The following is a 14061-nucleotide window of genomic DNA, read 5'->3' as shown; positions in this document are numbered from 1 at the left end:
AAGACCAAGCTTGTAGAATGAACTCATTTCTACTTAAAATTATCCAATCATACTCTGCATATTAATTGAAGAGCTCCTCTTTGGGGGAAAGTGTGTATTTTTTTTTTTAAAAGGACGTTTCATTTGAAAGTCAGCTGGAAATCTACTGAGAGGTTGCTCTGATTTAGTGGCCAAGGCCACGTGTTCATTTTTTTTTAAGATTTTATTTTTTAGGTAATCTCTACACCCATCATGGGGCTCGAACTCACAACCCCGAGATCAAGAGTCGTGTGCTCTCCTGACTGAGCCAGCCAGGGCCCCCACGTGTTCATTTCTAATCAGTGTGTCAGTTCACACCCTCACAAAATAGGACTTCCTACCTGTTACCAGGTTGATGTGTTCCGCAGCCCAGATTAATGGAAAACTGTATCATGTGAGACATCGTAGAAGGGAGAACAGGTAAGACGTGAAAAAAATCGACAGCCCAGACGTTCCTGTTATGCCCTTGATGGTTCTTTTGCCTGAGACAAAATCTGGTAGCAGGCGTCTGAAGTTCAGGATTGATGACGACAGAAACTAAAGATGGAACCTTCAAAACAAAGGAAAGCAAAATCACTCATCATCCCTCTATGTGAGTCTGCGTGAATTCTCCTAGCTTCACTCTTGCAGCTACTGTAACTGCCATTTACTGAGCACCAGGCGAGGTCCTGCGTGTTCCACTGTTATTTCCTGTAGCCGACGCAGTCTTTGGTGGGTATTTGTGTGAGTCACTCAGGATTCCTCCTTGGCAGGTACCTGGAGCTCTCTGTGTGTGACTGATCAGGCCCTTTCTGCCTGAAGATTAACTGGTGTGAGGTCTTTAAAAGTTATCAGAGCGCATGTATCCATTTTATATACCTTGGCACAAGACAAAGGCAACTTCACAGTATCCTTTATCATCGGCCCTCTTTTATTTATTTATTTTTAAAGATTTTATTTATTTATTCGACAGAGATAGAGACAGCCAGTGAGAGAGGGAACACAAGCAGGGGGAGTGGGAGAGGAAGAAGCAGGCTCATAGCGGAGGAGCCTGATGTGGGGCTCGATCCCATAACACCGGGATCATGCCCTGAGCCGAAGGCAGATGCCCACCCGCTGTGCCACCCAGGCGCCCCCATCGGTCCTCTTTTAAAGTGAATTTGTATGGTACTAGCCGTTGCGAAACTAGGTATTCTGAAAATAGGATGCTAAGCAGAAACAGCCAACGAGTTAATCCATAATAACTTACATAATTGACTTGGTCTGAGGCATGCAGCTGACCAGAGCAGGTATGACCCTAGCTAGTCACAGGTAGAAAACTAGTCCATTACGCAATCCTAAATGGTCTAACTTGAATGACCCTAGTAGATGGAGTATGCTGGATACTTTCTCTGGTCATTCCCTATTCTAGCCTCAATGTTTATCTCCTATGTTCCTAACTGAAACCATGAAATGCTGGGTGCAGGCTGCGTTCAAGCTCGTTACAGTACCGAGGGCGCCATCAATGTGGAGAAAAGCCTAATTAATACTGAATGTGGGAGTGGAGTCTCAGCACAAAGAAATCTACTACCAGAGAAAAAATAATCTTACACCTAATGATAAGCATCACACATAATTTTGAAGATGTTTGCAAATAACCAGAGCCAGCACATATCCTAAATCCACACTTGATCTTAGCCAAAAGGCCGAGAAGCGATACATATCCTAAATCCAAAGGGCAAAGGAAAAAGGTCAATTTCAGTGGCTATAACTAGCAAAAAAAAAAAAAAAAGCAAAAGTAGTGATCATCTATACTTCTACAATGTTTTCTGCCTAGGAAATCCTAAAATGCTTAATAAATAGTCATTATGCCTGATAACAAGTCTGTGAGGCCCCATCCTTAGAGCCCTTTTAGGGCTTTCTAGGGAACAAAAATAATTGTCAGAGTACTAGTCTCCATCTTATCATCTCTAATGGGCTGTAATCCATTTTTCCTGATAAAAACCTCTTTTTTTCATTTGTATCAGGGAAAAAAAAGAGAATATTAAAATGTCCATGTCACTTTTAAAGAAATCTGGCAACTTCCTGGGCTTCTAAAAGAGAGTGTTCTCCTAGGCATCTAGCAAGGTCTTCATGGCTTTGACCTTGGCTTGTCTACGGCGATCTGGGGTGGGGGCCATCTGGCACATGGATTGGCAACAATACCTTATAGGAGGAATAGGAAAGAGTGTCCAGTGTAATGTGCTCTTTTCTTCCTTCAATCTTTGCATACAGGGTGATATCATTTTCATGAGAATCTCCAGGGTCACAAACTCCTCCTGTACAAAACAAAAATTATAAGCTGTTGGTACCAAACTGCATCTGTAAACATGTATAGTGTTAACTTTCAGAATAAAATGATGATTACAATTATAAGAATAATAATTATAATAAGAATGACCCTAAATAAAAGTAACCAGACCCAAGGAAATAATTTATAAAGATAGTTCAGATAGAACTATCTCATGCTGAAGATCAAAGACTTGATAGTTGGGAAGGCCAAAGTAAGCATGTGCTTAGTGAGATTGCTCAGATGATTGTCTGCAACAAGCCACGGCTGCATGTCCATATTTTAACCCACATTAAAAAAAGATGTGCTTTGCTTTTTAAGAAACTGTCAATTCCTTATATTTGAGGTCTTAATGGCCAAAATTCAGAACCGATTGACGACGATTTTTAAAAAATGTGGTGACTCACTGCATCCACTATTTCTGAAGTGGTATCACTTAAACTGTTGTACAAAGTATGCTTAATATTTTAGCACATATTAGGGATTTGCATCTTAAATGCAGTTCATTCTACATTTTTCATTTTTACTTTTGATACCTCATTTGGTTGTTGGAAAGTACACAGAGTGGTTCATTCCCTATCTCTCTATGTCAAATGAAATGATGGGACATCAGAACTGAGAGGTAATTAAGATCATCCTGATGATGAAGCTGAATAACACAGCAGGGATCTGAAACTGAAGACCATTCAACTAATCAGTGGAAAAGCCATGAGTCAATGGTATGTCTTTTAGCCCTTTACCATCTCTTCTTTTCACTATTTCATTCAGCCAATAATCCTTACTATTGCTGGCATCTATAAACTGTCTGCAGACTCTGGATTTTAAAGGATTGCATGTCTACCCAGAAGCCTCTCGCCACCCACCTCTATCATTCACAATGGCACCAGTCATTATAGCAGGAATGCAGGTATATACATGGATTTCCTGGCAAATCTTCTATCCTCATGGTCCAAAATTTATAACATTAACTCTTAATTTATTACTATCTTTCAAAAAAAACCCCTCCAGTTCTTAAATTAACCACCATTAATGTTAATTTTTATCTATAGGCAATTTCTGTTGCTAATACTCCATGGTGACAGCAGGGTGACCTCAAAACTCTAGAACAAGGTGACCCTCTGAGAATTCATCTAGCAAAATCAACAAATAATGGTTGAGATTCACCATCGGAAGGAAGGAAGGAAGGAAGGAAAGAAGGAAGGAAGGAAAAAGGAAGGAAGGAGGAAAGGAAGAAAAGAAAGAGAGGAAGAAGGAAGGAAAGAAGGAAGGAAGAGGGAGAGAGAAGGAAGAGGAATGTCTGGCACAATCTCAGCCTCGGTAACTGGGGTCTGATCGTGGGAAGAAATTACTGACAGGTGATGTTTTAAGTAAGAAAGCTAGAACTTAATCAGCATAAGAAAGATTATAATAATAGAAGTAACTTGGATGCTGGTATACATGAAGCATAGAAATGTAGCATGTTACATCTGTTAGACATACATAACTTGGCATATTATAAATATTTATTGAGTTAACTAATCTGAACTGAGAAGAGAGAGGCCAGATGTGGTGATAATGTCACCCCCCCCAACAGATGTTTATTGTTTAAGGGCAACAACCAGTAGAGAGAACCTTACGATTTGATATCTAATAGAGTATATTTTTTAGCATTTCATTACACACTGCTACATTATGGTAAATAGAGCTAGGAAAGTTATTCTAAACGACTGTCTCTGGAGGAAAGGATCTGCGTGAAAACTAAACCCCAATCTAAAAACCATAACTTCTTTACTGAGGACCTATTAAAGTCTTATCAGAAAGAGCACAGGAAAGGTGAAAGGTCACACACAGTAAGGATTTAAAGCAACATGCCCAGACACATAGGAAATGAACGTCACAGTCTGCTCTAATTTCATTGATTTGTTCCCTGTAAATTTCTGCTCTCTTAAGAACAGTTCGTGAACTTCACCTGCCTTTCAGAGGGAACGGAGACACATGTGAGAGCTCCTCCCGCCCAGAATGACAGAAGAAAGTCCAAAAGGAGCCAAGACTTTAAAATGATGACAGACTTTATCTAAAAGATCCCTCAGGGGGCAATTTATCAGCTCTGTGAAGTTTCAGTGACAGCAGCTCGTACAGAAAGATATGGATTCTTCTTCAGTTTCATTCGCTTTGATGTATTGTGGGAAGGTATGACTCAAGGGGCATTTTGTACAGCAAGTACAGAAAATTTTAATAAAAACTGATGGACAGTCAGTTTTTAAAAAGTTTAAGTCCTGCTTTAAGTAGCTTTTAAGATACTAATTTATATTAGGGGAGTGATTTTGTTATTTACTAAGTACAGGACGTTGGGCTTGAAGGGAAAATAAGCCCTGACCTAAAGTTTGCAATTTAGCCAGGAAAACAAGATTCATACACACGAAAGAATGATAATTAGCAGTAAATTGTGTTGTGCTGCCATAGCTGCAGACAAAATTCAGAGAAGAGAGATACAAGTGTGGGCTAAAAGAGCTGGGTGTATGGGAGATGTTCAGTGAATATGGTGAAGGAATAATAAAGGAATGAGTGATGTATGTTAGGTTAGTTTTGTCTTGTTCACTGCATTCTGGCTCTAAGAACAGTGCTGGATACCAGTCCTCAGTGAATTTGTGTTGAACGAACATCTGAATGAAGGAAACAGACCTGAACTGAATTTTGAAAGTTGAGCAAATTTTCCAGAAATAGTCACAAAAATCGATCTGAACTAAGGGATGAAACCAGGAAGAACATACAGGCAGGGCCAGAAAGGAAGGGAGTGTGATCTTGTCTAGATGAACAATCAGATATTGATTTTCCAAAGGCACCAGTATAAGCTGTCTACTATATCTTACTTCTCTTCCCATGTTGCCTTCTTCTCTATCAGCTACCAAAGTTTTGAAGTCTTTCTATAGGTCCAGTCTTACCCTACCCTGTCTTTCCCTACTGTCCTGTCCTATTACATCCTCTCCTATCTTAAAAACCACCTTTGCTAGATTCTGCTTTCTCCTCAAGATCCAGACCCCATTTCTTTTCTTGTTACTGATGAACTTCTTGATGGAGCAGTCCTTTTTCCAGGAACACACATCTTGTATTTCTTTTAACTCTATGTGCTTTGGCTTCCCGTGCATCACACCATGGGAAATACTCTCTCAGAAGTACCTGGGGGGCTCTCAGCCCCTTTCCTGGTTGGCTCCCCTGTGGGCTGATCGCCACCCCTTCCCTTCCTCCTTCAGCGTAAAACAACACCTTCCTCCCATGTCTCTATGTCCTTTCTCAGTATCCTTTGTCTACCTCTATGCCTTCCACCTTTACTTAGATGAGGGTTACCCCTAAGAACTTTGCCTGTCCTTTGTTTACTCTGTCCTCTGTTTGGGAGAGCACAGCAACTCCAGTGGCTCCAATTGTCACCTGTGTACTGATGACTTTCAAATCTGGTTCACATCTTGAGAAAAATTTCTACCTTCGTATGGCTTCCCAGAAGCCTCAACCTCAACACACCTAATACCAAAATCTTCTACTCTTACTTATTTACATCTGCTCTTTATTTATTTATTTTTGTATATTTCCTATTTCAGGAAATAGGAAGAAACCCAAGAAATTCAAGGAAGAAATCCAAGAAAGAAATCTCTGTCCTAATACTGGTCTCACAATCCCCATAGTCTTCTGGGTGTGAACCTCTGTTGGTTCCTTCTCTTCAGCTGTTTATTTGCTGTCCCCTCCTTTATATTAGCACCACTGTCATTGCCATATTCCTTTGTTGCTTGGACTAGTGCAATAGCTTCCTAACTTAGGGTTACCGGGTGAAATATATTGCATGAACACTATTTATATGAAAAAATTATTTGTTTACCTGAAATTCAGATTTAAATAGGTAAAGGGGATTAAGAAGTACAAACTTCCAGTTATAAAGTAAATAAATCATGGGGATTTAAAGTGTAGCATAGGGAACGTAGTCAATAATACTGGAATAACTGTGTGGTGACAGATGGTAATGAGATTCATCGCAGGATCATTTTATTATGTTTGAAACTATCAAATCACTATGATGTACACCTGGAACTAGTAGGATACTGCATGTCAGCTATGCTTCAATTAAAAAATCTTTTAAAGACTATTTATTTGAGAGAGAGAGAATGTGTGTGTACGAGTGGGAGGGGCAGAGGGAGAGAGAATCTCAAGCAGCTCGGTGCTGAGTGTGAAGCCCGACAAGGGGCTCAATCTCACGATCCTGAGATCACAACCTGAACCAAAACCAAGAGTCCAATGCTTAACTGATAGCACCACCCATTAAAAAAAAATTAAAAAGCTGTTTTGGTTTTTCTCCACTAACTCTGGTAACCCTACCCTAACTGGTCTCCTGCCCTCCAATTTCTGAGTGTTTCAGTCTTTCCTCCACATTCATGGCAGAGTTATCTAAAACACAGATGAGAATGTGTCAGAGAAGTGACAGGAATCATCTGGTGGCTCCACGCTGCCTAGAGGAGGAACCCGGCCACTTAGTCGATATTAAAGAAGATCACATTCTGGTGCCAGTTCTCTTTTCTTGCCCCACCTTCTATCTTTCCACTCTGTTGTATCGGGAAAAATCACCCGCCCCAAACATACCACATGAATTTATGCTTGTACGTTTTCTCAAAATGCTGGCTTAGCTTGGCATTCTCTTCTCCCTTCAAACCCTTAAAAATTTATTTTTCATATTCATAATTCTCCGTTTCAATATGACACTCAAAATTAACTATCCCATTTAAATAACGGCAGAAGTATAGGGATAGATTTTTACGTTACAGTTTCTGTTCTGACTTTTGTATAAAATAAAATGTCCCTTATTTCCCTCTACTTTCAGAAACTATCATCTTTCTCCTGCATCTATTCTTTAGAGGTAAGTTATAATTTTTTTTTGTTTTTAAAACTTTTATTCAAGTATAATGAACACAGTGTTATATTAGTTTCAGTTTATAAATCCCTTTAGATTTGCGTTATAGCCATCCTTCCATGACTGGTTCAAGCGTCATCTCCCTCGCAGGGTGTTGTCCTGATCCCAACATTGCAGCGACCCACAGTGTCCTTGGCACTTCCATAGCATCTTCATTTCATTACACCCCATTACATTCTCTCTCTTCCTGAACATTTTTATTTAAGTTCCAGTACAGTTAACATACAGTGTTATATTAGTTTCACGTGTACAATACAGTGATTCAGCAACTCCGTACATTACTCAGTGCTCATCGTGACAGGTGTACTCTTAGTTCCCGGCACCTATTTCACCCATCCCCCACCCTCTTCCCCCCTGGTGACCATCACTTTGATCTCTATAGTTAAGAGTCTGTTTCTTCATTTGTCTCTCTTTTTCCTTTGTTTGTTTGCATCTTAAATTCCACATATGAGTGAAATCATAGGTATCTGTCTTTCTCTGACTTTTAGATGTTACTTGTGGGCAGGAATTCTAAGTAATTTTTATATATATAAAAAAGATATATTGAGTCATACCTATTGCATTAGGTACTTTTTAAGGGATTTGCATGAATTCAATCACTGATCAGCAACTCTGAAATTTAGGTACTGTTATTACCCCTGATTGTATTCTCCACGTTACCTAGCTCAATGCTCTCTAGTCAATCAGAATTAATTAATTTTAAAAATTAAATGGAGATGCTTTTTTTGGGATAATAATGTACTTTTGGCTCATTCAAATAAGTTTTTTTTCCTCATAGTCGATATTATTTTAATTGATTCATTAATAATCTGCTTTGTTTCAGAAATAATTAAAGATGACTAAATTTCTTCTACAAAGACACTTATATAAACACACCAGCGTCTTACAAAGGCACCGAATGGGGTTGATTGAGTATGATTCCCCTTGAAAAAAATCAAGAAATCAAATATATTATGTGAAAAATGGTAAAAAGGGAAAATGCTTAAAATTAGAAGCATTGACAAGCTGAATGTTTATTACAACTTTTCTGAGGGAAGGTCAAGGTTCCCCAGGAATCTTTCTTAATAAAATGAGAGCCAGTTTGAATCCTAATTATGTAAAGGAAATGAGCTCTGGGTCTCTAAGTATACAAACCATTTCAGAGTTGAGGTGGAGAGATCCTTAATGTAGGAAGATTACATTATTATATTTTATATGCACAACTTCCCTGTTATCAAGCAGATCATCATTGAAAATGAGGTAGCATCAAGCAGACAGTGTTTTGGAGCCTGACATAATCTGAAGTTTACATGCCACTCTGACCTGTACGAAGTAAGGAATGTGTGGGAAATAAACAGCCAGTGCTGAAGCCCATACTCAGGGGGCCTGTGTCCTGATGAGCTGACATCTTCGCGAGTAAGTTCAAAGGTGGTAAATGTTTATTTCCTGTTTCACTTCCAGGTGTTGCCTGTGCTTTTCCAGTCACTCAACAAAAAAAGGCATGTGACACCTACTCTCATTTCTGGAATGACATCCAGTGGAAGAAAACGTAACTAACATGATAAATTTGAGAGGTCCCTAATTTCAACCCCCTCATTCTTCCTTGAGTACTTTTCTAAATGTTAACCTAATTATTTGCTCTACAATAATCTGGAGAAAAATACATCTTATGAGCACTTTCTTTGGGTGATTTCTACATATTAAAAAGTAGACAGTGTTATTGAAGTATTATAAACCTATTCCTTAGCTTCCCACAAAAAAACAGTGATGCAATGATGATATACCCAGGAAAACAAATGACTTACCTAGATGATTGCTTTTGGGGGACTTTGGACAAAGGAGTTATTTTGTTCTCAGCTTCTCTCCCATTGTCTTTTCAACTATGACAACTGAGGGAGAGGCAGGATGAAGGTATATGGCATTTTATCTTCAGGCCTATCAAGGCACACCAGAACTAGCTTTCTTGTAGGATGGTTCTAGTAGGGCTGGTCTGAAGCAGGTGTGAGTTTTTGCTCATCTAGTAGAACCCATATTTCATGAATTTCAATTTATGTTGTTAGACAACAAACAATCTTACTTCCATAGGGGTCTAGGTTCTGCCTTAGGTCAACAAAATTTGTTCGAAATGTACCTACCCATAACAAAGTAAAATCTTAGGTTCCCATAACCGGTGGTATCCATATATGGGGTGCATAATTTCCTCTCTCCATCTTTGAGGAAGACCATTGATAAACCTGATTCTACTGTTCCACATTCTGTACCAATGACAGCTCCCAAGATGTCCCACCTTAAAAAAAATGAGAATCATGAACAGTTGGAATATTAAGTCAAAGCTTTATAGAGTATAACATTTTATTTTTCATGAGGAACATTTACCTAGTAATCAATAATTCTGAAATAAAGATATGGTACGACAGATTTTAGTAATGAACCAACTTGTAAACGCATTCCGTTCACAATTATGACTTTTCTGTAGAAGGAGAAATGTAATCAATACTATGTACAGTTTTTATTCTCAAAGTCCTTCTAGTCAAGATGGAGGGGTCAGATTTGAACGAAGGAAACAGGGAACCATAAAAGACAGATCATAAGATCATAAACACTTGTATGGTATTTTGCACATTAACAAATAGTTATAGAGTATAAAGTCATAAGAGTGGCAAGAGCCTAGCCAGTTTTCAAAAAAAGATGAGATTTAAACTGGATCATGTCAAAAAATATATACTTGGCTATACAGAAGAGAACAAAAATATCTAATATTTTAAAGCTCCTATTTCTCCTTAGTATTTATTTCTGGTTGTGTCTAATCTGGACACTGCTATTCATGCAACTCACCTGCCCATAGATGGAGGAAACTGGGACATACAGAGGTAAGTGGCTTGCCTAAGGCCAACTACCTGTTTAGCTCTAAAACTGAGATCTTCTGTTTCCCAGTTTGTTGTTATTTTAGTAGTTAGGGTTCTAACGAGTGTACTGTGTCAAGGAGATTATGTTGAACCATTTCAGTTTATAATAGATTTGGGACTCAGGTGTTTAGGAAATGCCTAATTTTTTTTTGTATTTTAAAGATTATATTAATCATTCAAGAAACTCAAAAATATGGGGCACCTGGGTGGCACAGCGGTTAAGTGTCTGCCTTCGGCTCAGGGCGTGATCACGGCGTTACGGGATCGAGCCCCACATCAGGCTCCTCTGCTATGAGCCTGCTTCTTCCTCTCCCACTCCCCCTGCTTGTGTTCCCTCTCTCACTGGCTGTCTCTATCTCTGTCAAATAAATAAATAAAATCTTAAAAAAAAAAAAGAAACTCAAAAATAACTTTGTGGAGCAGCTCTTAATAGTGTCGGACCACTGTAAATTAACGAGGAGCCTCTCTTGACTCATACAAGAAAATTTCACACTGGTTCATTAGTCTTTTACTTGCTCCATTTATCCCAATTAAACCACTCAGCCTACTGATCCACAAAGCAAGTTAAGGTTATAAATGATGCATATGATGACTCCTTTTAGGCTTTAGAGTATTTTTAAAGTGAAAAATTGAATTGAAAAAGATGGAATTGTCATGGACTAAGAGAACCTTCTATTCAAGTGAAAAATGAAATTAGTAGTCTTTTTCTCATTATTAGTTGTGAATGAATAACTCTTCTAGATGAATCTAAATGAATTATTTTCAAGACATCCGCCACAGACGGAACTGTGTGAGATATATTCAGACTGTTTCTTTATTTTCTTTCTTTCTTTCTTTCTTTCTTTCTTTCTTTCTTTCTTTCTTTCTTTCGGATTTATACATTTATTTTATGGGGCGCTTGGGTGGCTCAGTCGTTAAGCGCCTGCCTTCGGCTCAGGTCATGATCCCAGGGTCCTGGGATCGAGCCCCACATTGGGCTCCCTGCTTGGCTGGAAGCCTGCTTCTCCCTCTCACATTCCCCTTACTTGTGTTCCCTCTCTCGCTGTCTCTCTCTGCCAAATAAATAAATAAAATATTTAAAAAAATTTATATATTTATTTTAGAGAGAGAATCCCAAGCATTCTCCTCACTGAGAGTGAAGCCTGATGCAGAGCTCAGTCTCACGACCCTGAGATCACGACTTGGGCCAAAACCAAGAGTCAGATGTTTAACGGACTGAGCTGCCCAGGCACACCTGTATGTTTTTTCCAATATTTATTTTTAAGCCCCCATATCTTCCATTTTACTCTATATTAGTCTTTATTTCTCCCACTTTTAGCTGTTGGAAGATAACAAAAGTGAAGTTATTTTCTTTCAAAACCTAAATGTTTATAATCAAGTGAAATGGAAAGTTTAGTCTGCTTTGAAGAGAAAGAAGCAGAGAGAGATCTAAAAAAGCATATTGTAAAAGCGTCAGTGATTTGAATAAATTATCTTGCATTTATTAAAAATTCAGTAGAAGCCTGTTGTAGCATAAGCTCATTCTTTCATGAATTTGTATAGAAACTGGCTCGGGCTTAGTTGGAGACAAAGTATCCTTGAGGGATGGCAGACACAGCCTTGCACTCCCTGGACTTCAGAGTCAGATCTGTACGGGCGCAAAGTTGTGGGTCTTTTCTAGTTATAAAAACGACATGGTCCCTGAGCGTCTCCTGACAATCAATTACATGAAGTAAAATTATAACATAAGTAAATCTTTGAGGCCAGGAGTGGTATCTCAAGAACTTTATAGTTTTAGTGGTATTTTTGATGGCATGGCAATTTTCCTGAAAAGGAGTGTTACTTCTCTACGGTCTAAATTATGTTTTCCCCAGGTAAATGTGGTTGTGTGTGAACTGCATTTGAAGGAATGTCTGCCTACAGGGGAGACACCTCTACAACATAGCAATTTATATTTATGCTTTGATGATTAACTCAAAAAAGAGCCCCTGTATTATTTATTATAAATACAGTGGTGCCTATTATTTATAATAGAGTCAGTTGAATTTGGAACACAGAAAAAAAAGTTTGATAATCAATAAAATGTCTTAAGGCAACTTTGTTCCTTAGACGTAGCAAGGTCACAATGATGTTTAATTTAGATCTTTAAACTATGACTTTCTGTTTTGTGTCAAAAAAAGAGGAATATTTTTGTAAGTAAAGATAATTTAAAGGAGTTTATTAGCTGGAAAGCTGATGGTCCTCTCTATCAACTATTTTGGAATGCTTTGAGAATACAATTAATTATGTTTTAATCAGCTCATACTTTGATACTTCTAAGAAAGACACAAGAGAGGAGAAATTAAATCTTTTCACACAAAAAAGATAAATATGTTAGGTGATGGATGTGTTAATTAACTAGATGGAGTTCTTTCACAACGAATACATATATCATATCACCATGATGCACTTTAACTTTTTCACAATTTTATATGTCAATTATGCCTCAGGAAAGCTGAAATTAAAAAAAAGATCTCCTTCATTAGCTTAAAAATAGAATGAAATCTATTCTTTGAAGGGTAATTTGGCAGTAACTATCAAAATGAAAATTACCTACCTACATGTATGTATATGTACGCATATATATCTGATTCTCTAATTTTCCTTTTCTCTTTTAAAAATTTACCTTTCAAAGATACTTTAACAAGTATGCAAAATTTTTCATTATAATATTCTTTGTCTATCAATAGGGGTTCAATTAGATAAACTGGTACATCACTTTTTTAAAAATACTGATCTATATTTACTGACTAGAAGATACATTCATTATTTGGTAGTTTTTTTAAAAATTAAGTTGTGGCACAGTTTACAAAATGTGACTCTGGTGGGTGGTGTGTGTGTGTGTAATCATAGAAAAATTTCTGAATGAATATATGTGTATATTTTAACTGTAAGAAATGGGATTAGCATGGGAGGACTTTTGATTTTTCCTTTACATATCTGCTTCTCAGTAAGACTGTAATTTTCAGGAAAAAAGAAGAAAGGCATTCAATTTTTATTCAGAATGAAAACTTGGATGATCTCATTATAGGTTGATGAAAATACTAAGAATATGAACACAGGGAATAGAGGTCATATTTTAATCAGATATTCTTTGCCTAAAATATTGGCATAAAATGCTCTAAAGCTAATGAAGCATTCCACGTTATCTATGAAAATGTTTTATTACATTTTCTGGAATACATTAAATCACCTGAAGTTGGCTACTTTAGGTTTGAGCTAAGATATAGGATAAAGCCTGGCTATGAGATCCCACATTTACCAAATTCATAAGATTTTTTTAATCTCTATGAATTCTCTGAGGTTAAATAAGTTCATTCTATCCATAAGGTCTCTATTTGGGATGAATTCTCTGTTATTTAAAAAGGGATGTGCCATAGGTAAAGACCCTTCACATTCATTTATATTCATGAGGTTTATCTTGAGTATGAGCCCTGTGAGGTCTAGCAAGGTGTGAACTTTGACTGAAGGCTCCTCTACCTTCATTTAGAGGTTTTTCCCTGTAGCATGACAGCTTAGGTGAAGGTAAAGGATGAGCTCTATCTGAAAGCTTCCCTGCATGCACTGCATTTCAAAAATTCTTTTCTTCAATTGGTTCCCCTGTATTTCACTCAAATTCAATTTTGTCTTAGGTTTTTATTACATGCATTATGTTGATTTACACTCTTGTCAGAATAACATTAATAAAGAATATTGTCTTCACAATGGGAGAAAGCACTCAGCTTTCTCACCAATAAGACAGAAATATGACCTAGACTGGAGGATGGTTAGAGAAAATAATGTACTGCCTGGGACGTGACGGCGTGTCAGTAAGCGTTAGCTTCCCCTCCTCCTCCCGTAAAACGTAGCGCTATCTTTGTTTTAAAGTAAGCTGAGGACGCGATTCAAAGGAATTTCTAAATTATAATGGGTATTTTTATTTT

The 14061-nt window shown here is 37.7% G+C and overlaps 1 protein-coding gene across 2 annotated transcripts in view; it reads right to left on the bottom strand.

The window, feature by feature from the left end:
* RELN (reelin) overlaps window positions 1-14061 on the bottom strand; it is a 489518-nt gene that overhangs the window by 171732 nt on the left and 303725 nt on the right. For both annotated transcript variants that reach the window (XM_034666797.1, XM_034666804.1), the window contains exons 12-14: window positions 9350-9501; window positions 2182-2294; window positions 360-568 (exon numbers count right to left, since the gene is read on the bottom strand). In XM_034666797.1, coding sequence (XP_034522688.1) covers window positions 360-568; window positions 2182-2294; window positions 9350-9501 — 474 coding nt within the window. The remainder of the gene's footprint in view (window positions 1-359; window positions 569-2181; window positions 2295-9349; window positions 9502-14061) is intronic.

This window comes from Ailuropoda melanoleuca, chromosome 1 (genome assembly GCF_002007445.2).
Source record: "Ailuropoda melanoleuca isolate Jingjing chromosome 1, ASM200744v2, whole genome shotgun sequence".
Taxonomy (NCBI): Eukaryota; Metazoa; Chordata; class Mammalia; order Carnivora; family Ursidae; genus Ailuropoda; species Ailuropoda melanoleuca.
The sequence above is the reverse complement of the archived record's forward strand: the minus strand, read 5'-3'. Positions and strand labels throughout refer to the sequence as shown.